Here is a 27,638-nt window from a genome sequence, read left to right as displayed (position 1 = left end):
GGTCCAAGCAAGCGAGAAGAGCCTTCTATTCCCAGGGTGCAATGCGGTCAGTCTTTCTTTCTCTGTAAGACGGGGGAATAACTTTTAAGACCTCCGTCTTTGTTGCCACAGAATTGGATTTGGTGCCAAATTATTTAGTTTTAGTAATGCAAAGTGGAAAAAACTATGGGGAGGCTATAATTTTTTTAAAAATCAGCTTCTATGCAGAAAATACAATTTAGCACGGTGCTGGGAAAATCAGTCAAATCTTTATATTTAATTGGCATTGGCACAACTTTTCGAATAATTAAGTTGGAAGGGTCTCACGTATACAGTAATATATTAAGTTACGACGTGTAATTAGTAATATAACGAAGGACATTTTTCTGACGGCTGGAGGTTAATACTTTTAATTTGTAATGGCACATATGAAGGTCCGGGGGAGAAGTTTTCTGTTTTTTTAAAAAACTGAGATGCATATTTTAGGTCAACCTGATTGCTGCTCTGTGTTTCCTGCTTTGAGTAGCAGAAAATGGTGCTTCTGTTTTAATAGCATAGCTGGAGAGTTTCTAGGTAGCACAAAACGGGCTTTTACCACTACAAGGAGACCTGGTTTGTCTTCAGGGCAAAATAAAAACTGGTTCAATATTTTACTAAGAAAAACAAATACAGTGGAAAAAAACATGCATTCCAAAAGTCATAGAACAGCTTGTAGTCAGGTATAGAATAAAATAATTAAATGGGATATGGCTGCAAAGAAAACTAGCAGGGTTAGTATGATGGAAAGGCATTGGATGGTGGTGGTTGTAGTTATATTTTCTTTTTTTGCCTCATATGTTCAATATTTTTTGTCTTTCTATCTCTTACTTCTTTTCTGTTTCTTATCCTGAAAGGGAACTCTACGATCGGTATAAATGTAGGAAAGAAAAAAATACAAACACAAAATTCACAAAAAATAGAGAACAATCCAGACACAGCTATAATTTACTACTGTGATTTACATGTTAAAAGCAATAAAACAAGAACCTGCCACTCTGTAAAAGTGGGTAGGATCATTGGTATGGTGAACCCAGCCATCTGTTTACTGGGTTCATGGCCCTTCTAGTGGGTGAAGGTTGCTTGGGAAATGTGTAGCTGGATTCATGCATTATGTCAACCCCCTTAGGGAGGGGGTGCCTTGAAAGAGGCTATAAAGTACACCTTTTTCTCAAGAAATTGAAATTTCAACAGTTCTCGACAATTTTCATGAGTTTTCCAAACTTCTGATTCTAGGATTCTTTAGACTCTTTTCATTAAATAATTATACTTCATTAAATGTATAGTAAATGATGTCTGATTCCCAGTAATTCTTAGTTAGGTGTCAGATTGAGGCATATTATGGAGCATTGTTTGTCCTTGTTAATGACTTCAGATGGAGCCAGGATGAGAGTAATACAATCATCCTGGTTTTTTTAATCTCTCAATGGCTTTTAATGCCATGAATATACTATCTTGATCATCAAGGAGTAGACTTGAGGGCACTCTCCTGCAGAGTTTTTCTCCTTTCTTGAGCTGTTCCAGTCAACAGTGGCACCAGGGGGTAGATTTAGCTTAATGTCCCTGATGTGTGGGCATCTGCTGTTGCCCCTCATTTCACATCTAGATAAAGCCCTATGTCTGTAATCTATCAATTCAGAGTAGGTGTAAAGCAATAGAGGTAGCCATGAAAGAGCCTTTATCTAAACACTAGCGTAGCTCTGAAATGGAGAAATGAGACAGAAATGCAAGATTGTGAAAATTGATTCTTTTTTATGTAAGGAGTAAGAATCTCTATCAGGCTTTTCAGATTTTGTTATTATAGCCGTTAATAATAGAATCATTTAAAAAGTATTTAAAATATGGCTGTATTCCCCGCTTCCTATATCTTGCTGTTAGAATGGATAATAAATCTCCTACTGGATTATGTATGTTGAGATGGTTGCTTTTCTTTTATAGATAGGCATTTTTCTCCTTTGTTATATGGGTTTTGTATGTTTTTATTGTTGTAAACCACCCAGGGTTGCCATGGAGTTGGTCGGTCTTATAAATCTCATATAAATATTTATACAGCTGCCAGACTCTATGATTATTTGTTGTTCATAAATAAATAAAATCTATTGTCTAATGGCTATTTTGTTGAATACTAATTTTTTTAAACTTGCCAGCTAAATAAGCAAAAAATTCCTATGAATTATAAAACTAAAGGCAAAATAAAATCATTCCATAAAATTGTTTCATATGTAATGAAAAGGCAGAAAAACGTACAGTATTTCAGTTAAGAACAGGGTAAGTACAGTAATATATGGATGAAGTATAGCCAAGAGGAAGGATAGCAGGAGTCAATTTAAATCATATTAGTATTCAGACTTTGTATGAATACCAAGCAGAATCTGTTATTAAGCAAGTGACTGCTTAGTTTGAGAATATCAGTTGTCGATACAGATTCTGCAGGATCAGAGGAAAGTAAATTAAATATAATCACATTTTTAATGCACTTTGTGGTATTGCCACATCTATTTAAAAAGGTAATACAATAATAAAACAAAGCCAATTTTAGAAAGATTAGAAAATGCTCTTAAAAGGCAATTATGTCATTTAGATGTATGTACCCATGCTTTCATATATTTTAATGCATCTTTATTAATTGAGGCACGCATGCATACATATGGTCCACAAATAAAGTCAGATTTTATTTATTTTAATTCATTTAAGAGAGGTCTAAGTACAAATATCAGCAATACATGCATTGCTTACAGTCATACAGTATATTCCATCAGACACAAATGTATACAACCATACTATAACTTTCTGAAGACAGACAAAAAAATTAATATGACATAATTTTAGAGAGAGAGTGTTCAGTTCTGAAGTTTTTCAAACAGTGTAATATGGAGGCCTGAACCCAGAGTTAATTTGGTTTGGAGGCAGAAACAGCATAAACATATTAGTAATTATCTGTATGCCATCCTCTAAAATTGTAGTCACAATATATTTTACTCTTGTTGGCACAGCTGTTGTAAACTAACACAGCTGTTGTAAATTAAACAACCTTTCCTACAAATAAAACAGTATCTTATGGTTACAGTAAAGTTTCACTCATTACCAATAGAAAACCTAATCTTTGAATAACTACATTCATATTTATATTCATTTAATATTCTTAACTTTACAGCATATTGCATGTTAAGCACATACAATGGTTCTCTTTTACCTTATACTCTAAGAATAAAGCTAGAGGAGTTGTGGTAGAACTGAACCTAATGTCGTCTCCAGTTAGTTAAAATAACACACACACACACACACACAGGAGAAAATCCAAAGGAGGAAAGGATTTGTTAGTTTCTGTTATATTCTAGGAGATATTATTTTAAATATTTGCCATTTGATTCATTGAAAAGGAGCTATACCTTCATTTCAGTAACACTGTGGTGTAGTGGTAATTTTTACTAGGAAGTTGATTAAAATCTGCCCTGAGCCACAAATGCTGTGGGACTTTGGACCAGTGATGCACTCTTAGTTCTGACAGGGAGATGGGGATGATGCACATGCTTTCTTAAGTTCCCAGAATGAAAGGCAGACTGTGCATGTATTTGAAAAAAATTAGAAATCCAGTAGAGGATCTACAATAGGGGAAAACTTTGGTGTGCATTATGTGGATGTGTGTGTGTGCCTTGACTCCTGGCAGCTATGTGGACTCATCTCTGCAGTTTTTTGGGGCAAGATTTGAGGAGTTGTTTCCTATTGCTTGCTTCCTGGGACTGGGAGTGTGTGTCCAGCCCAAAATCAAGCAGGTGGCTTTGTGCCTAATGCAAGATTAGAATTCACTATCTTCTAGCCTGGAAAACTACACCAATAGAATTTCTGCCTACTATATTTGTTGAGGGTTTAATCACAATTAAGAATGCTGACAAAATTACTTAATTACTAAAAATAATTAAAACTATCTTTAGATAATAGTCTATTATTAATCCATGGCCATTTTCTTTCCAAGTCTATTCCATCTGCAGACATCAGTTGGAGGACACCACATAAATTGTTAAACAAAGCAAAACCAATTCAAAGTAGGTAATTAGTGGAAACAAATCTGATGTCAACCGGTGAGTAACAGTTCAGTCTTATGGATGCTTATTTTTGAAGAAAGGGAGACTATTCTACATAGACATTCATAGAATTGTAGTTTGGTGCCATATATATTTACTATTTAAAAATCATTTTAATTTTAAAAACTATTCTTTTTTAGTGTCACCATCCTATTGGGAGGATATTGGGGGGATATTTCTTTTGCTTTTATCTACTAGTCCTTCTTTCCATGCAAATTCCCAAATGCCTCTTACCCATACCCACTCCTTCCAATTTCTTCTATAGGGCTGAGGGAATCCAAAGAGGAGGTTTGGATAGCCCCACCAGAGTGGAGTAAAAACAAAAGAGAAAAAAATCACTGTATAAATAATGTTTGTGTCACATTGTGCCCTTTGCTCCATCAGCAAAACACATGGCTATGCCATTAATTGTTTAAAAGAATTGTGCATGTTCAAAGAGCTGAATCTTTGAGGGTGCAAAGAATTTTTATATGCAAATCTGAAATATTTGTTTCAAGTATTTGGTGAGTATTTTGATCTTGAAACATCCCCAAATGAACTGAAATGACCTGTTTGATTCTTTTAATATCTGTTATCAAATCCTCTGCAAAACATTGATGCTTCATGGTAATTTAGTACCATGTCTTCAGGGAGCTCTGTATAGTTAAATAAAATGACATTAACAAACTTTGCAGTGCAGCTGTATTTAAAAGACAGAAATAACTGGTATTAACTTGAAAGGCACAGATATATCAGCTTACCACTAGTGCTTTATTCATGAAATGATTGGGCTTAAGTATTTATGTATTTATTTATTTAATTGGCAGTTGTACATGTTCTTCTAGCAGTCTTCCTCAACTGTTGTATCCAGAATTCCTCTCCCCATCATTGTCAAAGCATTACTAAAATATCTGGATATTGTACATGAACATTTGGACAGAACACACAACCTCATTTTTAAATGTTTGCTATAGAAACAAATCAGATCCATTTATTTATTCATTCTTGAACAAACTTTCCTATTTAACATAAAACTTCAATCACTTTATGGAACAAATGTTCGGAGTATATGAGTATTTATAGTTTAGTGATTTTACTACTTAAATGCTTTGAAGGATTGTAGATCCCCAGTTCCCTAATTCTGTTGGAATAAATCTACTGACCAAAGGATTTTCACTGCCTAATAAATACTAGCATGCATGATTCCATCACATTATGAAAGACACAGAAATCAGATAGTGTAAAATATATACCAATATCAGAAAAGGCCATACAGACAATTGCTTAAGGTGGAATACAGCCCTTTTAAGAGATTTTGTTTTAAATAATCAGGTGTGCTATTTTAATATTCCTATATAAGGCTTTCCCAAATATTACAGTATTAAACATTGAGTCCAAAAGTTAAAAGTAAGTTCTGCATCTATGAATTCTTTCACAAAGTTATCCTGCCTGTATAGCTTCAGTTTTGCTTGCTGCCTTAATTTATACATGTATAAAGGAAAATAACATTGTACTACATTATTTTTGCTTATGCAAGGCCTAATTGCAAATAATACATAATTAAAGAAAATCATAGTTTTACTGACAGTTACATCCTGCCCCCCTCGCCATTGAAATAACTCTATAAAAATAAGGAGAAAATTATAATTAATGGACAGATATGGCAGTATGGTTACAATAAACAGAAAAGTATGTTAAGAAACATGAACAGTGACATTTCAGCATCTACTATGTAAAATGAGGCATATCCTAAGACACCTGGATGTCCATACAGTTTACAAACAAGAACTGAATGGCTGAAAGGATATTCCTCAGGCTATCAGTTCTCAAATTAAGCTTACCTAGTAAACTTAGGGCATTGCATAAAAACTTAGGATATTACAATAGCTAGTTTGGTTTTTTATCCCACCTTTATTACTTTAGCAAATAATTCATGGTGACAAACATACCTTACACTCCTTTCTCTTAATTCTTTTAATGTTAAATAAACATGGCAAAGCAAACATCCTCAGCTGAAAAAAAAAACCCTGACAAGCAAAAATCATGAATATTCCTATGCCTTAGATTTAGGAATACTGTATCTTTCCAAGCACTCCATATAATTTGTATTAGGCCAGCATTATTTCATTATATTCAGAGTATGTACTTGCAAATTAGTCAAGTCAAAAGCCTGTTATTCAAGAGGAATTCTGGGAGTTGAAGTCCACACTGCCAATTCCTTGCCTCTATCTGTCTAATATCCATGAATTCTATTCAGGATCACATTCTCTTCTGTGTAAACCTTTTCTCCATTCTATTATAATTAAATTATCATTCTGATCCAACATTTCTCCTTGGTTTTAAATCCTAATGAGTTTAGCCATCTTCTTGAAAATGTGGCTGCAAATTTTAAGCATAAGCTTGTGTTAGTCAATACAAGAACAATACAATGTATACTCTGAGTGTACGTAGTAGTAGTAGTAGTAGTAGTAGTAGTAGTAGTAGAATTATTGTAATTCCCATTCAATCTGAGTCACTCTGAGTACAATGGGTTGATACCTTATGAATGTAATAATTAGGAGTAATACGGTAATCGTCTTCCAACAATTCCCAATATGTCACCCAATCAATTTTCCCTTTTTTACTTCAATAGAAGCAAGACTTTTAACTGGTGATTTACATCTGCCAGATCACACTCATTGGTCCACTGACAAATGGCTAATTTCATTTCATCTTCCTAAGTTATAAAGCTGTCCTACAGCTTTGACTTAAAATATTATAACATGCAACATGCAGTGGTATTTAGAATGACAATGTATTTATATGACATGCCTAACAATCTTAACAAGAAATATTAGCAAAGTATGTTGTGGCTTCCTGAATTTTCAGCATAAGGCTATGATCTAAGTATCTGTAGGTAGTTTCAAATAACTGAACCTATTTATAAGTAAGTACATATAAGTTCAGGATATACATTTTCAGTTAGTGTCTCCTTTTTTTGCTAAACATTCTGAAGGCACTAACAGATTATACAGTAGATTGTTTACAGTACAATATTTGCTATTATTTATGACACTTTCAGGTTTCCAAGGAATCATGATAGTGCAGTTATGTAATCTGAACTATTTTGCCTACCTCTTTGAATATTAAAAGGATACTTGCCTTAAATGTTAGAGTGTTTTTCCCATTGCATTTGGCCTGAGTAACATGTTTGCTTAAGACAGAAACTAGCAGTCTTGCAAGGAGAGAATTAATGTTTTATATAATAAATACATTAAAATAAAATTGTTAATTTTAGGATCAGAAGGTCTGTTGACTCAGTGCTTTTAGTAAATATATAAACTATGTCAGTGATAAGAGAAGTTATCTTCTCATTATAATAAGAGAATGCCCAATTTAGGGAGGTCAGGCATGAAATAGCTCTGGAAAAGTTCTATTTTAATATTGAGAAAGGATATTTTGCAGCAATAGGTTGTAAAAAACCACTTATGTTGCTTCATGGAGTGCATTCTTGCTGACTATAAGTTTGCATATCCACGTCAGCCCTAATTTTGGAAGAGGACCAATGAAATGAAGACATGAGTGATGTCTGGCCAGATTCCATTCTCTTCCTATGGACTGCCAGCAAGTTTCTTAAATCCAACCATTCTTCTATGTACTCTTTCTCTAGAAGAGCAACAGGGAGAATGCTGGTTCTGAGAAGAGTCTTCGCTTGTTAACTGCTAATGCATATTGGCTGGGTTCATGCATGGTACAATTTATTCAGTGTTATGTGCCACTTTTCCAATAAGACAAAACATTCAAAGTGGCTTTCAATTAAAACAGGGGTCTCCAACCTTAGCAACTTTAAGACTTGCGGACTTCAACTCCCAGAGTTCCTCAGCCAACTCTGGGAGTTGAAGTATACAAGTCTTAAAGTTGCCAAGGTTGGAGACCCCTGAATTAAAACATGCTAAGCCATTATGTAGCTTGTTTAATTTGGCTCAGCTTATGCAAACCAACCAATTGTGATATAGTAACAAACTGTAGCATAGTACAATACCTTACCTTACCTGCATTATTGTGGGATTACTTAATGCTGGCAAGAAATGCAGAGCTGGGATAAAACAATTGCCCTGCCACTTATTTGGGAGACAGGAATGACCTTCCCTAGAACTATGGTCTACTCTAGAACACTTTGCACATGGTTTTAACTGGATTTTCAATCATGATTTGGACTTGGTTACTATGGATGTGATTAGCATCAGTTTACTCAGACTGGACAAATTAGAAAGGGAATATGAATTCACAAATGATAGACAAATGGAATAATGTGGACTTCAACAACCAAGCCATTGTTTTGCTATGCCAAGTGAACTGATATAAAATGGCTACTTAACCCGAATTCAAGCATGATTTATTGAATAATGGCCTGGGTTCCATGTATTATGATGCCTTACTGGGTGAATTCACATATCATGATCATCGCAATGCATGGATCCAACCAATATTTGTGGAATAAGGAAAGGATCAAAGTCCTTTAAAAGCTTCAATTTCACTATCTCAGAAACATATCCGTAAGGTAAAAAGACAAGCAAAGGGATGAGATTTAAAACAAACAAACAAGAATGTAATAGGATTTTGCAGTTGTGCCAGCTTGTCAGAAGAAAAAAAAGGATGCAGTTTTGCAGTCTCCCACAGTTAGTTTCTCGCAAAGAATATCCTTTTTTAAAAAAAAAATGAACACACAAATAAATATATATAAAGGCAAAGATATTGAAGAAACTTTGTACCACGCAAAACAGGGCAGCTTTTCTGTTTTAGTTTAAAAGCAACATTGTACAAACAAAACAAATTAGGAGAGTTGTTAGGAACAAAGCTAAGGCACTAGAACTGCAGCAAGTAAAGAAAGAAAAGATTGACAAATCTTAGTGGAAAAATCTTCAGTTTCTCAAGGATACTGAAACTTGCATTTGCTAAAACAATTTTTTAATTTAGAAGGAAAAAGATAGATAAAGACAAGACTTGATCATACCCCTGGATTTTGCTGACATTTAAAAAAATGATTACGTTGTCCTCAAACATAAAGAAAGGCTTCAGTTACAGGATTTGTTATTGTAACAATACTTTAAAACATTCAGAGTTAATCAGAGCTTTTTGGTTCATCTGGGACTTTCCTCTGAAATGTTCCTCTTCTGAAATTAAAAAAAATATGCCACTTTTTCCCTTCTTCTTTTTGGCATGATGTGCAGATGCAATGTTCAATGTTTCTTGGTCTTTCCTGGATCCAAACAGGTGGACGCTTTCCAATGTGTTCAATTTGATCCTTAATTATGACAACTTTATAAATACAGATGGTAAGTTCTGTTTTTGAATAGTATCATTCAGAGGAAAGATGCAAGAGATGGCTACATCTATGATACCTTGGCAAAGCTCTGCATAAAGTTTCCTAAAAACCAAAAGGTGGAAAACAGTAATTAAAATTACACTTGTAAAATACTGATTAACATCTCAAACATTGATCCAGAATAACTACAGTCTTGGCCCTGTCAAAAAGCTGATGTCACAAGACCGTTGATTTATTGATTTTGATTATACTCAGAAGTTTCCATATTTCTTGCTGAAAGCTACAGCAGATGTACATAAGATTTTAGTGTGGATTTCTTTTTCTCCACAGGAGACAGGAATTAACCTCTCCCAGAAGACAAGAATAGATCTCAACTGTTAGTTCATTGCTTCTGTGCTCCTAACTTGAGCACATGTTACTTTATTTTTCACCGCTTCATAAACTGCAGTTAGAAAGATAGGCAGGGATATCCAATACCTACTGGAGGCCTCTGATGCCAGGGGCTACAGAGGAAGCCACTCTGCTCTGGACTTTTTTCAAAGCCCTTTCCTTGCAGGGGAAGATTCAGATGCAAGGCAGTTGGGACTTGATTATAGTGCTGATGGATGCAATAGTGGATGACCTAAAGGGCCAGGTAGGATTCCAACCATCCTGTAGAAGATCCATCTTTATGAACTCTAAGTACTGACAACCATCTTAAAACAGAAGAATAGCAGGGTTGCAACTGACCTTGAAGGTCTTCTAGTCCAACATCCTGCTCAAGCAGGAAACCCTACACCATTTCATACAAATGGTTGTCCAATATTTGATTAAAAACTTCCAGTGTAGAGTAGAGCATCCATTAACTGTTCTGTCAAGAAATTTCTCCTTAGTTCTATGTTGATTCTCTCCTTGATTATTTTCCATCCATTGCTTCTTGTCCTGCCTTCAGCTGCTTTGGAGAATAGCTTGACTCCCTCTTCTTTGTGGCAACCCCTGAGACATTGGAACACTATCATGTCACCCCTAGTCCTTCTTTTCATTAAATTAAACATGCCCAATTCCTGTAACCATTCTTCATATGTTTTAGCCTCCAATCCCTTAATCATCTTTGTTGCTCTTCTCTGCATTCTTTCTAGTCTTAATGTTTTTTTTTATATAGTGACCAAAACCAGATGCAATATTCCAAGTGTGGTCTTACGAAGGTCTTATAGAGTGGTACTAATGTAATCTTGATTCTATCCCTCTGTTCATGCAGCCTAGGACTGTGTTGGCTTTTTGGGCAGAGGTAGAACACCGCTGCCATTCTGATGACATGTAATCAATAAGCACTAAGAGGGTGTAGAATTCAGCAGATCTCCAGCTCACTGTAAAATCTCCACAGTGAGAGTTTTGGAACCTTCCTGAAACCAAACTTTACATGTTGGGAATCGCTGGGCTTGGAGACTGATAAAGGTGACAGTAAGAAGACTCTGATGTTGTGATTTCTTCTTTCAAGGTTAGAGTCCTTTCTTTATCTTTGGAAAGTGAAATCCCAAAAATCCTATGGACATTGGGATATTGCAGCAATTAAAATTTGGAACATCATATTACTCTAAGAGATTGATAAAATCCCTTCCACTGTTTATATCCTGAATTTTAAAAAAATCTGTTTATATGTTACATTGTGTTATTAATAAACTTACTTAGTTGCAATAAACTTGTTTAGTTGCATTTAGTTCATGGTTGAGAGCCCTGTTTATTTTTAATTTTATTGTGATTATCATTTATAATCTGTTAGTTGATCTCAACTAGGCTCATATATTTCAATTGAAAGGTGAAGATTTTGACATTATTGTGTTGGGAAGAGAATAATTTTCAGGTTCCCAGTCAATCAAACATTCACAAGGATTCAAAATGAAGGTCAACAACCATCCCAGAAAGAGTATTAAACACACGCAGACAGCAGGTGCTGGCCATGGATTTAGGAATGCATCAAAACACTTGTTCTTTATCACTGGACCATTTGTTTTCCTGACACTAGCTGAAAATAGCATCTTGAGTTACTACAAACAGATATGAAATGCCAGTAATCTTTCAATACAATTGAGCTTTTGTCACAAAAGAGGGTTAGCGGTGGCTCATAGCTTCTTTCTCCTCTTTAACAGGGGAAGGCAAGAACAGCTTTCAATTAGTTTTCCAGTGAAGTAGGGGAAACCTGAGAAGGGAATGAATGGTAAATAAAATCACTGAGGAGCCTTTTTGAATTGATCCTTTTGCACTTCAAGGGATTACACTGGATTTCCTTTCATAAGTATGCAACAGTTGCAGTCTCCTTTGAGCTTCTGCCTGCAAATACTCCCAGCAGGATAAAGACCTAAAAGCAGTTACTTGGAAGCAAACGAAAAATATCCATTCATGCAGTTGCCACAAATGAAGATCATTTGCTTTCCAATAAGTCTTTTCCAGATTTCTGTAAGTACCTCAAATTCAGCCAGACTTGCGTTTATTATGCTCTAAGTGATTCCAAGAAAAATAGTAGCATATTATTTTGTGTATGTTCTATATTCAGAAGACATAATTATCAACCTCACATTGCAAGGTAGGAAAATATCTCCTTGCCACAATACCCTGAGAAATAGCTACAGATCAGTTTTAGGGAAAGATGAACCAATAGAAAAAAACAAAACCTTCATACATTAGGGTCTTTCCCATGTATTCCTTAGCAAAAACTCTTCTGTTGCCTATTTTTCATAGCTCTCTAGCCTAAAGCAAACATAAAGCACAAAGCATGTAGATTCCCTAAATTATAGTATTGCTGTCTTACCACATAATTTTATTTGATCTGATTTCCTCAACGTAGCTGTTCCCTAGAAGAGAGGATAGTTTAGGATTGTCCAGGCAGAGGGTTTCAGTTGGCCATCTCCTGACCTTAGCTAGAATGAGCAAAAGTAACAGCCAGGCCAATGGATCTTGCCTCCTATTAGCCATTTCCAACACAAAAAATATTTGGGACTGTGAAAGACATTTAGAGCCAATCAATCAGGGCTGATTGGAGCACAGGCAAGGAAAAAATAGATTGTTAAGGGAAGGAGGAATATCCAAGATAGGCAGGAGTAGAGTAGAGTAGAGTAGAGTAGAGTAGAGTAGAGTAGAGTAGAGTAGAGTAGAGTAGGCTGGGCTGGGTTGGGCTGGGCTAGGCTGTAATGCTTTGACCTTGGCAGTTGTATAAGAGTGCAGCCTCTAATGATGGCCTTTCAGAAGGCCTGAAAACATGGTTTTGCCTTCTGGTCTAGGGTAAAGATAGTGGTGCCAAGCAGTACAATAGTAAAATGGTTGTACTGTTCTGAATAGATTGTGGTCTCCTATTGACTGTACTGTGTGATTTTAAAATTGTTTTTAGCTTTTTATGCTTCTATGGCTATTATATTTTTTTTTGGGGGGGGGTTACTATTGCTTAATTTTGTAAGCCACCTAGAGTAACGAAGTTGAAATCAGCAACTATTTAAATTTGATCAAATAAAATAAATCCCAACAAGAAGGAAAAGGAGGGGGGGCTAGAATCTATAGTCCACCTATCCCAATGCTGGCTATGGACAGCCTTATCAGTTCAAAACAGTTTTACAATAAAACTCTAAGGAAGACATTATGCCACGTATTCAAGGGAACATTTAGAAGGATGCTTACTGGGCACATGCAGGAGCACCGTTAACTTCAATTAGCCAAACTTTCAAGTCCTCATCCACCATGAAATCAAAACCAAAGAGCTGGAAACTCTGATAATGAAGATGTTTGGTACTGATAGCAGGTTCTATACACATAAGGCAGCTTCTGTAAATAGAATGAAATATTCCATCACTGAATTATTTTAAATTATGCTTTGTCCAACACCTACAATATTTAAATCAGGGTATTAAAAAGAAATGCCAATACTGAACACTGTATCTTTGCTTAAAATAACAATAAAGTCACTGAGTAGGGTTAGATGGTAGAATTTTCCCAATGAATGGGTTCACAAATTGCATTAAATCCATAATGTGGTTTTATACTTTTGACTCAACATTTTGTGTGAACAGTTAAGTATTTATCACAGCTTTCCAGGATCCGTTTCCCATTTGTTTTGGATTTGACTCCATATAACTGTACTGGTCAAAGTGGTGGGAAATTGTGGAAGTTGTGGTCCAGTATATCTAGAGCCCAATAAGTAGGATTTTAAATGATTTTGTATTCAATAGCTAAAATCTGTACTGTCCAAAATTTGCAAAACATACAATGAAATGGTCGATGGAGGGTTTCTTTTAGACAGACAGTTAAGAGAAGCCAAATCCCCCTATAATTGTCTAAAATAAAGATAAAGATTTCCCCTAACTATCTGTATCCAACTCTAGGGGTGGTGCTCATATCCATTTCTTAGCTGAGGGAGCCAGCATTGTCCACAGACCTTTTTGGTGATCCTGTGGCCAGCATGGCCGAGAGCGCGGAATGCTGTTACTTTTCCACCAAAGTGATATCTATTTATCTATTCACATTTAAATGCTTTCAAACTGCTAGGTGGGCAGGGGCTGGGTCAAATAATGAGAGCTCATGCCATCTCACAGCACTCCGGTCTCGAACCTGGACTGTCAACTTTCCAGCTGACAAGCCTAGTGTCTTTAATCACCTAAATTTTATTTTAGGAACTGTATTAAATGTTTAAACTTTTCACTTTAGCACAAATGGTTTGCAAGCAGCATTCCATGGCAGGTAATCGACTTAACATGATGCAAGTCATCGTGATGATACACATTACAGATTTTTTATGGAAGGTGGACTTGCTATAAAGTAAGACGCCTAGAAACTCTGTGACTGATTAAATTTGCCTTATAGTATATACATACAAAATGGTAGAAACTTTAATTACAGGTGGTCCTTGACTTACAACCATTTGTTTAGTGACCGTTCGAAGTTAACAACAGTGAAAAAGGTTACTTCTGACCTCTTTCCCACTTACAACCACTGCAGTATCCCCATGGTTACATGATCAAAATTCAGACGATTGGCAACTGGCATGTATTTACAACAGTTGTTATGTCCTGGGATCACGTATCACCATTTGTTACCTTCTGGCAAGCAAAGTCAGTGGGGAAGCCAGACTCACTTAACAACCATGTTACTAACAACTGTGTTTCAATTAACAACTGTGGCAAGAGAGGTTTACATAAACTAGGGTGAAACTCAGGCTATCTCGCTTAGTAACAGATATTTTGGGCTCAATTGTGGTGCTAAGTCAAGGACTACTTATAATGGACAAGGAAATTGTTGGATATTCTTAGAATTGTTTTCATGCAGCAAAAACATGGAGATAAAGCCCGTGTATATTAAATATAGCTGCAAATAGAAAAAGAGGCCTCTTAGCCTCTAGTCTCAGGTTGTTAAGAGTGCAGATAATATATGAATAATAGCTGTGCAAAAAAGTTACTTGTAGATAGGCTGGGATGAAAATAAAAGACAAATACATACCTTATTATATTTTTGACTTGCAGTAAGATTGTATTTTCTAAAGTAATGTTCAAAGTATTCACCAGGTACTGATTAAACTCTTCAAAAAACATTTCATTCCCTTCTTCATATCTCCCATAGTTTTTAGAATATTCTTTCTGAATGCAGTGATTGGTCAAATGACAGGTTTTGTCCAGGAAATTAGCACTATTGTAAGGTTCTGAAGAGGTCCGTAGAACACCTTCTCTATAGAGGTAGATACTATACTGGTGATCCACTAGGACCCAACTTCTGAAAGTTAAAAAAACACCACATATTACAGTGTATAGATTTTAAAAAAAAATAGGTAACACGATTCAAAATCAGAAGAATTAGATTTAACAAATATTTGACAGTATGTGGTAATTAACGTGAATTAAAAAATAAATATTTACACAAAACTAAAAACAGCAATACAAATGCACATATCCAATGCATTTGAACAAACCTAAATTGACAGAAAATTAATGAAAAGCACCTCAGATACCAAATATTTTTAAAAAGAAATTATTACCTAATATCAAATTTGCGATGACCTGGTTCTAAGAGCATAGGCTTCTCCAGGTATTTTTGAATCACATGCACTTGTCCTTGATTATCTATAAAATCCAGAAGTTCAGTAGCCTCTGAAGAAATAAGAATTCCTTCACCTAATTGAAAAAATAAGGGGTTGGATAGAAAAGTACTAAATAAAATATCAACAATCCAACCCTACCATTCTTCAAATTGTAACTCAAAATATTTTTGGGAGTTTAACCTATAACTTTGGATATCAATAGAACAAATAAGAGAGTACAGGGATGAATTGTGCAGTCCTTGGTGATCTCTGAGCTAGATTGTTTTCTTGTAGGTATTTCATTACCTGGCTGGAGCATAGCGGAAATCAAGGGACTACCAGGAGAACAATATACTCCCACCAACACTGACAGGGCAAGCTCTGTATATAAACAGAGAGCAAGTCTCATTCTCTTCTAGCACTGAAGGTGTTACCTAGCCAGGTAACGAAAGATCTGCAAGAAAGATCAGTTTTCTAGGCCCCTAGTATAGTAATAAAGCTTTGACTGCTGTTGCTGAGCCCCAAAAAGCAGGCTTGGTTACTTTTCTCACATAACTCTCTTTGTCAGTGGAGTTGTGGTCTCAACAGATCTGCAAGAAAGTTACTACACAATATTTGACCTTAGGGAAGGGAATAATTTTTAAACTGGCTTTAGTATCAGTCTCCAGATTCTGTTATGCTAAATTATCCTGGCTGAATTTGCATATCAAGCTATACCATGGTTTATTTTACCCATGGTTTCTCAAATAGGCCATGTATTGCTAATGTATCCCAACAAGCCCAAAATTTGATCGAAAAATGCAACAGTTGAGCTCATGAGACACACTAGGTATAAAACAAACACACCGCATTGTGGCTTAGCACCAAATAGTAATTTACCCATGGAACCCAGGAGAACATGTCTGAATCAAAGCCAATCAGTGATTGAATAACAAAGTTGGCATTTGAATATGAGATATTTTTTATTAATAAGCCATAGCTCTCTAACTTCTCTTGGATAAATTTAAAAAATGCATTCCAGAGTCTTTGTCAGAAATTAACCTTTGGCTCCTGCTGAAGATTTGGCTATCCACACATTTCCTTCTCCACTCTCTTTCCTCTTCTGATAGGATGACAGAAAGACTTCTCTTTCATCTGTTCTTGTGTTGTTTATCAGATGATGAAGGCCATTCTCAGCTGGAGCTACTGGGGTCTTCAAATTGGTTGGATAAATCACATAGGATTCTGGAAACCACGTGCAAGCCTCCACCAATTCAGGACTTGTCTTGATTAATCTACACACACACACACACACATGGGGGGGGAGGAGAGGGAGATTTTATATATAGATATAGATATATCTTAGCTGGTCTTGTTGATTTAAACATCTTTCATATTACTGTGAATTGCCTCCAACACAGGGGTGTGCATCAGCGCACCAACGTGCCTACTGTCCCTGTCTTAATGTTTCCTTTTATTCGTATCTATTTCATGTATTAATAATGTTTACATGGGAAGTAATTATTGTATTTGTGAACATGATGATCCTGATCTTGGGTGAAAGGTAGTGTTTTGATAATCTTATCCCTTATGAAATCACATTCTAATTGTATTACCATAAAGCTATTTTAAGGCGGCAGCCAATGTATTTCATGATGCCTGATACGTAATGACCTGCACAATTTAACTGTCTCCTAAATGAATACACCCTTTTATCTATCCCCAAACCTCTCACCATTCAACCTGGTTAGAATTGTTCAGATTTGATGTTATAGAGAAAAAGAGAAAAAACATCTTTACACTTTTTCCATATTATAAGAAAATGAAAGCAAGCTTCACTATAACCGCCAGCATAAATTTTATCTTCCAAACTGTGACAAGTTCATTTTAAAAAATTTCCCCCCTAAAATGACTTTGCTCACAATCGGGTGCTATTTTCAATCAAATGCCTTGATAATTCTGAGATAGACTTCCCCACCCAACTTGCACTCTCGAAATACGTTGAGCTTATAACTTTAAAACTCCCAGGCATTATCAAATAAAGTTTTGGATGAAGTAAATGGTGAAATAGCTGTGAGTGAAAGAGCCGAGATGATACCATAGCAATGACCAGGCACCAAGCTCAGTTTATCAGAATCTTTCTGAATAAATGAGAGGATGTGAGATTCTTCTCAGATGGCTATTGTTCATGAGGAGACTTCAGGTTAGTAGTCATCCTGCAGGTCAGGGGTGCCCAAACTTGGCAACTTTAAGACTTGTGGACTTCAATTTCCAGAGTTGAAGTCCACAATTTTTAAAGTTGCCAAATTTGGAGACCCCTGCTGCAGGCCTTGGCATCCAAGAGACAGAAAACCATCAAGCTCTTAACAGAGCCTTTAAGGACACTGGATTTTGGACAGCCTTTAAGGACACTGGACCTTGTTTTCTAATCACCCCAGGATTTATAATTATTTTACAGTTAAGAGGTCTTCCAAAAAACAATTTGCAAAACTACATGGTAAATAGGTAGTGTGTAAAAACTTCAATTCAGAATAGAATAAAAGCTAACTAGTAACTTAATACAAAAAATGGCATAAAGCTGAATAAGAATTTAATGGATTAATGGACCAGACAGTTTTGGTGAGCAACAATATTCTACAAATAATTGGCTGGAAAAGACTGGTTTGGAATCAAATTTACCAACAGTTTAAAGAAGATATTCTTGTTGTGCCAGTTAAAATTTCTGAAAACCAAAGGGCAAAACTGCTATACATTTTGCAAGATTTTTAAATGAATCCTAAAACACAGTAAAACATTTAGCAAAGCCCACAAGCATTTTATTTTATGTTTCAAGAAAGGTCAGAGGTTTGAAATGCCAACCAGAATTTAATGGATTTCATATCCTTAAGGCTTATTAGTATATGTAAATCAACAGAGCATAAAGGTTACATATAATCCAAATGTGTATTATCCATTAAAACATGCCCTGCAGCACTCCTTTTCACTGAAAGAGAGTGGCCCATCATGCAATTTTTGCCAAGCAGCACAAGTCTAGAAGCATTATAAAGTAATCCCTTTAGCCATATTATTTATTGATTCTTTAAAATATATATATTTGGCTTTTCATAGCCTTACAAGTTGAAAGAGGCTCTACCTTCCAGAAAAGTATTTGTTTTGCTGCTATTAAGGAACATGAACAGAAGGTTATCAATTATATTCAAAACTCATTCCAGTTCCCAAGATCTGTGACCTGAAAGTAATTATTGAGCAGCCCTATCTGAAAATGAGGCAATGCCAGTTTGAAGTCACAAGGCTGCAGGAAATATCCTGTATTTGAAATTAATTGACAGTCAAATGGCAGCACCGAGAAAGTAACCAAGAGGAGAACTGCACATGTATCACCTCTCCTGTGCGAGCTGCATTGATTGCCGATTTGCTTCCGGGTGCAATTCAAGGTGCTGGTTGTCACCTTTAAAGCCCTTCATGGCTTGGGACCAGGTTATCTGAGGGACCGTCTCTTGCCGGTCACATCTACATGACCCATCAGAGTGGGGAGGCAGTGAATGCTGCGGGTAAGGGAGATATAGAAGAAGGGACCCAAAAGAAGGGCCTTCTCCATGGTGGCTCCCTCTCTCTGGAACATCATTCCTCCAGAGATTAGAATGGCCCCCACTCTTACATGTAAACAAGCAAGCAAAAATATCTTACCTCACCAAAGAAGCTTTTCGACAAAGTTTATCAGCCCCTCTGTAGTAGTTCACCAACTGTGTAAGTCCAGGTTCATGACCTATGAAAAGGGAAGGTTAATATCCATGTTGTTTGCATTTTGAAAATCTTTTAAACAAATATAAACAAGCATTTATATAGATAACACCATTATTATCCCTTGTGCATCATGCCCGGCCACATACATTGGACAGACCAATAGAAGAATAAGTATCCGCCTGGATGAACACAAAAATGCAGTAAAAAAGCTGGAACACACTTCCTCACTAGTCCAACACATGAAAGCCACAGGTCATAGCATCAACTTCAATGGCACCAAAACCCTAGCCACTATAGAAAACCCCAGCCACAGAATTATCAGAGAAGCCATAGAGATTGAAAAAAAGACCTGAAAGCATGAATAGAAGAGATGATTCCACCAGACTGTCAATCATTTGGAAGCCTGCACTCACAAACAAAAAAATCTCCACACCACTAGCCAGGCAAACACCTGGGCACAAACAGATCCCCCCTGATACCTCCAGCTCAAACACACCCCAACCTGGCACCCAGATGAAACCTAGCTTCCTAACAAATGATAGCCGTCCATTTACTCGGAGCCAAGCTGCACTAAAAGCCTCCAATACAGGAACACAATGTTGCCAGCCAATCAAGACACAAAAAAAGCCACAAAACAGACAGAAGATATTAGAAACACCAATCAAGCAGAACACAGCGAACTCCAAGACCAATAAACACAGACCAAGACTCCCAACCAATCAGGATGAAGAAAAAAACATTCTGGCACAGCAGTAGGCTAGCCCCAAATTTAAAACTGAAACAACTGTGAAAGTCTGACTCACAGACGAATACAATACAGAAGCCTGATGATGGCAGATGAGATTCTGCCGAAACGTTGCTACAACTTTAAAAGCACAACTATAATGACGTGGGAAAATACCCAAATAAAGCTGAATACCATACATGTAAGTACCCGTGAAAACTTAAGAAAACAAACACCATTATTAATCTCCACTTTTAAAAATAAAGTTTTTTTACTGCAGAATTTTTAATATCAGCAACTTGTATATCTTGCATATATTTGAGTTAAATACATATTGTTGGAAGATGATTAAAACCTCTCCCCATAATTATGCATGGGCTAATAAATAACACTATCTAAATAGTGACAGGATATTGCTAACCATCTCTATCTAGTTCCAGATCAACAAAAAGAATGTGAAGACTTCCTAGATGAAATTAGATCCCCTATGTTTTGCTACGCTTCACTAGAAGACAACCTGCTTTACATGCAATATCACAGATTCAGTCTCTAACACCTTGAAATGTGGGTGATCTGTCAGCAGATGTTGGGAAGACCAGCAGGCCAAAGGATGAAGATCACAAACAGAATGACTTTTTGATTCCTGGGTTGCACTCATTGATGCTGGAAATCATTGGCAAGCAACTCAATTACACTGAACTTAGGCATCTTATTATGGTATCTTTGCTTAAAAATGAAGGCAGTTCTTTTATGGAAAAGTCTGAATTGCCTCAAGCATTCATCAGCAAATCTTTCAGGGGTGGGTTTTTTTTTGACCAATCTTGGATGAATTTTCAATGAGCAATTCCTGCAAAGCACTCACAATACCTTACCAGGAACCAGCTGGGCTCTTGAAAAGAAATTGTTCTGAGCGTGTTACATGACATGTTTTGATTTAGATCTAGGTTTAACTGTATTCAGCCTTGCCCACCTTTTGGGGGGGGGGCTGCTTGAAGAATTTGACAAGATTAGAGAAATTTTCTATGACTCCTTTATCAAATGTACTTAGCAAGTATTGCCACAGTTAATAAAGAGAAGGAGGATTCCATTCCTCCCACCCCAAAAATACTATAGGACCAGTAAGCAAAGAAAAAAATTGAACATATTTTTTCTAAAAAAATTAATGCAGTAAGACAAGATTCCTGTGCATTGTTCCCTTTTATTCCTTCCTCCATATTGTCTATTACTTTGTAGTAACTAACTATTGAATTAGAACATTATGGTTCCCATATACAGATAATATGTAAAAGAATCAAGGAGCTTTTTCAATCCAAGTAACCTACAGTTTTCAGAATCAGAAATGTATTGAGAGGATAAACCTCTCAATACCCCAAAACTGTCAACAGTAATAAATCAAAAAATGAGATTCAATATAATATGTAAAAACTATATACAGAATGTTTTCTAATTTTTCTTTTCTTTTTTTCTAAAAAAAATGTGAATATTTAGAAAGTCTAAGACCACGGATATATAACTGACGCTGGAGCTTCATGCTCTTCAAAAGAATACATTATATTCTTGCCAGAAAGCTTTTATTCTATTTTCTTATTCAGTTCTGATGAACTGAAATTTTAGATGCAGAGACTTTGATTTGTCAATTATGGCAGGAAAACCACACCTATTGATCTTTTTCTTAAATTAAAGTAAAGGAAATAAATCATTGCAGCTTAAATATTTTGCTTCTCATTCTGAAAATCCCCAAAGATTGTTATGTTTCTTCAGGTTTTTTGTCTTTTAGGTTCTCACTTTTGGAGGCTGTAATTCATTTTTGCAAAACTATAGCCTTTGCTTTCTTACCTATTCTGCAACCCAATCTTCCCTTCCCTCGCATAAATATCTCTCATCTCCATTACTTAAAGATATCATGCAGCACTTATACTCCTTTTTTGAAACTGCGTCGAATGCCTCAAAGTTTCCAAACCTGAACAAATTGCATCATCATCTTTCCTCTCCAGTACCATTCTTGAAAGGTGGACGTAAACAGAGACATCCACAGATAACTACAATTATATAGAAAAAGATGACAGCCATGCAACAATGTCAGGACACAATCTCTATCCTTTTGTACTTGTGTCTCAACACTGGAGACAAGAATATAAGTCATAAGGTTTGAATCATGACCTCATAATATAATTTTGTCGCTTTCTCCCTGCTTATGATGCTGATGGGCAAAAAGCCTCTGCTAATGCAATCCATTAGTCTTTTAAACAGACCCCTCTCACTGCTGACTCATGTTACTCGATCCTCAGTTCTAATTGCTTTGATTCTGCTGGCAAGCTGCTCAGATTTTGCTTTTAATAATTTCATTACTTTTTGATGCCTTTTTCATTTAAAAGGCATCAAAAAGTAATGAAATTATTAAAAGCAAAATCTGAGCAGCTTGCCAGCAGAATCAAAGCAATTAGAATTTATTAATTTTTTTCTTCAAGTTTCATACGGGATAGAAAAAAACTCAGTTTATCTGTTCTTGATTTGTCAAAACCAACATGGGCAAGCTTTTCCAACCTGGCAATCTCCAGCTGGGTTGGAATATTTGGAGGCAGCTTAGCCTTGCAAAAGCTTGTGGCTGACCCACTTGTTAGACTTAGCTATGCTGGCTAGGAATTCTGGGAACTGCAACTCTAAAACAGGTGGAGCAGCATATTGGGTTAGGACGGGTGGTTATAAAGTATCAATATTATGGCTGGGTAGAGCAGAAAGCTGCTTTCACACAAGTTGGTAACTCCTCAAAGCATCCATTTGCCAGGATGACTAAGCTATCAGTCCTCACTCCTCAGCCCTCCAGGAGCCGTGATGTGAGCCCAGAAAAAGGCATGTTTGGTTTAAGGACTTGCAAAACGGTGCCATATTCATGTATTTCTGCTTCAAACCCAGAACATTACATTTCAAACCCAGAACATTTTAATAATAAAATCATTGTGCCTATGCCCTTCCCTTGTTACCACCTAAGCAAGATTAATCAAATCACTTTCCTCTCGAGATCAAGAGAAACCTAGCAGGGAAGACAATCTGAACTAGAAGGCACTGCCACCATAATAGTTTGTTTAACATCAGGGAGCCTGCTAATTCCTTTGCTAGTGAGGCATTCTGAGCCCATTATCCCCAAATTTTTAACGTAGAAGCAGAATTTGAAGAAGAAACAAAATGTAACCAGACGTAGGATAGCTCAGCCTAACTAACTAATTCCTCGCTAACAGGACTGTTGCATTTAAAAGAGAAATCAAACGATTTCCTAAAATCTATCAATTCCCAGCCTTGGTATCATTAACAGTATATAGATGGGGGGAGGGGGGAGAAAAAAAACAAAATTGATTGCCAAAGTAACACAGATACCCTTCTTGGCCCAGAATTTGTAGTCGTTCCATTTCAGCCATAGTGTGTCCGACAATGGAACCACACCAACATTTACACTACCATGAATGTTTTGTAGCATAAATGTTCCACAGGATTTTGCCTTCTGCCGAAAATATGATTTACGACTTGGATGCATAATGAATACTTCTCTTAAATAAGCGTATTTTTCTTTACATTAAACTTTTTGCTGTGGCATCTTATTTTGCTTACTCATATACTGAATAATGGCCATCAGCACAAAAAAGCACGCAATCCATTATACAGTCAGAATGTTTACAACATTATACACCCTGGCATTTGCTGGAGCACTCATCCTATTTTAAATTAAGCAACCGCCAGTATCACTTAGCGGCTGACTCCAAACTGATGTCCTCCAGATGTATTGCACTCTAATTCCTCATACTTCCAGGCAATATACTGGCCAGGGGAGACAGGAAGGCCGAGTTTTAGTGTGGCAGTCTCCAATTACCAGTTTATTTCATTCCAACTTCAAAAACAGAAGCAAAAGTAATTTTTTTTTTTTTGAAATCATGGCTAAGATTTGCAGCAGGTGTAAATCACAGAGTAAATACTTTTTTGGAAGGAGGTACAGTCAAGGGAGCAGAACAATGCAAACAATCTCATAAAAATCTCAAAAAATCATAATACCCCAAGGCAGTTTCAATAATTCTACCTCTTCTTTTAATAAATGGGTCATAAGGTCTTGTTTGATTTGTTTAAGTAGGATCCAGTTCAGTATAAAAACCACAGCTGCAATGTTATGACCATACATTTGTTTTGAATTTTCTGTTTTACTACCAAATTCAAAGGAGAGGCAATTTTTTTGTCAAACAACATAAAATTTCCAGAGAAATATTAGTGTTAAACCACTCTAAACATCCTCCACAAGAACAGTGTTTGGAAAGCAAGAGGTATGTCTATATCAAGGGTCTTCAAACTTGGCAAGTTTAACTAGTGGACTTCAACTCCCAGAATTCTTGAGCTAACATGAATGGAGGAAGAATTCTGGGAGTTGAAGTCCACAAGTCTTAAAGCTGTCAAGTTTGAAGACCCCTGGTCTATATTGAATAGAAATCTGTAAGTTGCATGTAAATCAGTTACATCTTTCCAATTCAAATGTAACGAACCATTTTTCAGGAACTAAGAGTGAAAAGTAGATCTAGAGATCTGTTAGTCCTTGAGGTACCACAATTCTCTGTTGCTTTAAAGCAGAATTTTGGGTATGATTCAATACTTTTTACTGGTTCTTGCAATATTTTGCATTTTCTAGGTTGTTTTGCTTTCTCCTCTTTTTTTTCACATCCTCAAAAACATGAGCTCCCTCACCTCTTATACAGGTTAAAATAGGTTGGTTTTAGTTATGCTTTCAGCGTACAAACTTTTACACTTTTTACTTTTAGTTAAATGTTTTGTTAAATATTAGTCTATTGGTTCAGAGCTCACCCTCTGGAGCATGCTTTCTTAAACTTGTTTTTAGGCTATAATCATTAACGGTGAGCAAGAATGGAGTCGTAGTCAATTCACATATTGGGAGGATACAAACTTGGGAAAGTTTGGAGAATCAAAAGGGGCAGATTTGTTCTAGTGTTTAATTGAAGATAGTTATGCTATTACCTTCAGTGGTAATAAATATCCTTAGCTAAGCATACTTATAGGACTTGGTCCCCCTGTTCCAGTCATTCCAGGTAATTTTCCACATTCAGCAAGTCATACCATTGTAGAATTAAAAGAAGCCAATAAGGACCTGAGGTTCAATCTGCTACTTCATGCAAGAATCCAGATTAAAGCATCTCTTAACAGATAATTGTCCAACCTCTAAAAAAAATCAGAGGAGAGCACAGCCCTCTCTTAACAATTGCCTTTATTTCTGGATTAAATCCAAAGAGATCTCCAGATTAACCATACATATAAATGTAAAAGCAAAACCTTTCAAGTTGAGCTCAATTCCTTGTATCTATAAGGAATAACCAAGTCATTTTCTTGGCAGGAGTTTCATAGTAATTTGCAATTGTCCTGGGGGATGGAGGGTTTGGTGACTTCAGTCTTAGCTATAGTCCTAGAATTCTCTAGAGCAGGGATCCCCAACCTTTTCGACGCCGCGGCCCGGTTCCGACATCAGCTGGGCGCCGCGGCCCGGTACCGGCGTCAACTGGGCGCCGCCATCTTTTTATGACGAAAAGGCGCTTCCGGTGAGCTTTCTACCCGGAAGCGCTTTTTTACCAAAAAAAAGATGGCGGCGCCCAGCAACCAGCGGCCCGGTAAGGGTTGTTCCGCGGCCCGGTACCGGTCCGCGGACCGGCGGTTGGGGAGCCCTGCTCTAGAGGTGCCCAGTTAAGTTCTAACTAAGCTCAATGCTACTCAGCTTGTGAGTTCAACCAAGGCCATCCAGAGGCCTGGGTGACTCTGTTTCCTTCTGATGCCAGTGAAACCTGCATGCAATTTAACAATAAATGGAATGATTGTTGTGACTTTCTAACCTCACAATAATATAAGAAGCCACTATATAAAAGGAAGCCATTCTTTTTCTTTGTTTTTGAAAGGCTAATGCAGAGTCCATGAACTGAATTTTAAAACAGCCCACTTGAAAAAAAGCCTCTTCTTTTAAATTATAGCCAGAGGCATCTTTCAGTCCAACTCCCTGAATTCTCAATCAGTAAGGCATAAAACTTTGAACTGTATTGCTTATCCACTTTTCAGTGGGAGAAAATGGATTCTACAAATTTCTTCCACTGAAAAGTTGAACAATTCAGTTCAAAGTTTCATGCCATACAGACTGAGAATTCAGGGAGTCGGATTGAAAGATGCCAAGTTAAAGAAGCCTGTTGCTTATTTATAAACGTTAATTGCTTTTTTTGATTTAATAATTGTTAGTATTTCTCAAAGATTATCCCAGGGTGGAAAAACATTTCACAATTCACTTGAATAAAAATCATTGTAAAAATCCATTATATTCATAATCCTGGCCTTAGTCACAATTTAACAGAGACATGTAGCACAATACTACATGGATCTACTCAAAGCTAAATCCCATTTGAGGTTCCTGGAGCTTGCTCCCAAGTGAATGGGGATTGCAATACTAAAACACTCATCAATGCATACTGTAATATTCTCAATGGGTTATGGAAATTAGAAATGCTTAGAGATTTTTCCCTCTGCCTTTATTATGAATCATTTCAAGGAATATATCCACTCTTTAAAATTCACTCCTCATAGAATATCCAGTCTGTAGGCTATTTAAATATACCCAGTTCAAAGCAATTTGAAGAAAAAGACAGATAACTTGATGCCTGACTTCTGACACAATCATGCTCAATAGTCTGCTATTGGTGAGCAACATAAAGTATTATTGCAAAAGCAAAAAAGGAATTTTTTAAATCCCAAAAGGAGTCAGCAAAGTTGCATTCATACTGGAAAAAAAATCACTGACATACCAATTTGAATACAGCATCAATTGTTACAAAAGCTGTAAAAACTATTATTACTGTAATTTTATTATGATTTTAGATATCTATTTTCCAGGGGAGTGAATATATTGTTGCAAAATAAAGATATCGGTAACAATGCTAACTTAACGGATGATTCTGTCCCGCTTTAAACAAGAAAATACAAACAAACATATCAGTATCTGTATTTCCCAGCAATATTTTCTAACCCCAACAGATATGTATATATTCATCCACCCTTTTCACAACCTGGCATCCAGCTAGTCTCATTAGCTTGCTAAGGATAAAGTCACTCCTAATGTTGCAGCAGGCAACACCCCATTGCTAACACCTGCAGACCCCGGTTTGGCAGGCGTTCCCTACCGCACCCCTCTCGCCAGCACTTCCAAACTTCGGCCGCCGCATGCAGATCAGTGGGGTCTTTGGAGGCCGATCAGGTGCCGGGGCTTGGAAAAAGCCAAGACCCCCTTTTTTCCCCCCACGAGCTCCGCAGAAAGGTTGCCTCAGGCTTTGCGCGCCCGCCCGCAACCCGGCCGGGTGTGCCCAGGTTTCGCGCGTGCGGCGTGCTTACCCAGTCTCCCGAAAGGCAGCCTGTTTCTCTCGCCCAACATGAGGTTGAATCTGGGATTATCTCTTTTGAGCCTCTTCCATTGTCCCGTGGAGAGGAGCATCTTAGAGACTTCAGCATAGATGCTGCTGTTTTCGTCTCGCACCACAAACGTGTACATCTTTTAACCGCAGGTCTTAGCCTTATGGGGTGTGGAGTGGGGGGAAGCTCGAGCTGGAAAACCCTAATTAAAAGGGCATCAGTCTCGCCCATTCACGCAAGCTGACGTCTCTCGGCTGCCCTTCAGGAGAAATTAAAACCGGCATCGCAGGAGGAGGCGCTCCTTTGCAGCTGGGGTGGGCGCCGCGCCGCGGGCTGCCGTCTGCTCCGGGTGAG

General features: G+C 36.9%; 1 protein-coding gene and 1 long non-coding RNA gene across 3 annotated transcripts; one reads left to right on the top strand and one right to left on the bottom strand.

Moving 5' to 3' along the window:
• On the top strand, positions 1 to 20,868 carry LOC148132762 (uncharacterized). Its single transcript, XR_015749048.1, has 3 exons — positions 1 to 46; positions 11,628 to 11,814; positions 20,294 to 20,868. It is a non-coding gene; the product is annotated as an uncharacterized LOC148132762 (long non-coding RNA).
• TTL (tubulin tyrosine ligase) lies at positions 8,772 to 27,607 on the bottom strand. Of its 2 annotated transcripts, XM_087962162.1 has the most exons (8): positions 27,267 to 27,607; positions 19,079 to 19,157; positions 16,454 to 16,686; positions 15,371 to 15,506; positions 14,839 to 15,108; positions 13,027 to 13,170; positions 12,167 to 12,209; positions 8,772 to 9,483 (listed from the first exon to the last, which is right to left on the bottom strand). In XM_087962162.1, exons 1-7 carry the CDS (start codon positions 27,421 to 27,423, stop codon positions 12,194 to 12,196), a joined length of 1,035 nt encoding a protein of 344 aa, XP_087818288.1. In that variant the 5' UTR covers positions 27,424 to 27,607; the 3' UTR covers positions 8,772 to 9,483; positions 12,167 to 12,193. The 2 variants fall into 2 exon arrangements, with proteins under 2 accessions (XP_087818288.1, XP_026539946.2); XM_026684161.2 differs by lacking the exon at positions 12,167 to 12,209.
• Positions 27,608 to 27,638: the final 31 nt, after the last annotated feature.

This window comes from Notechis scutatus, chromosome 1 (assembly GCF_049901735.1).
Source record: "Notechis scutatus isolate UNSWTSFEM ecotype Mainland chromosome 1, rNotScu1.2, whole genome shotgun sequence".
NCBI classification, from domain to species: domain Eukaryota; kingdom Metazoa; phylum Chordata; class Lepidosauria; order Squamata; family Elapidae; genus Notechis; species Notechis scutatus.
Note: the sequence above shows the minus strand (reverse complement) of the source record. Positions and strands in the feature narration are given on the sequence as shown.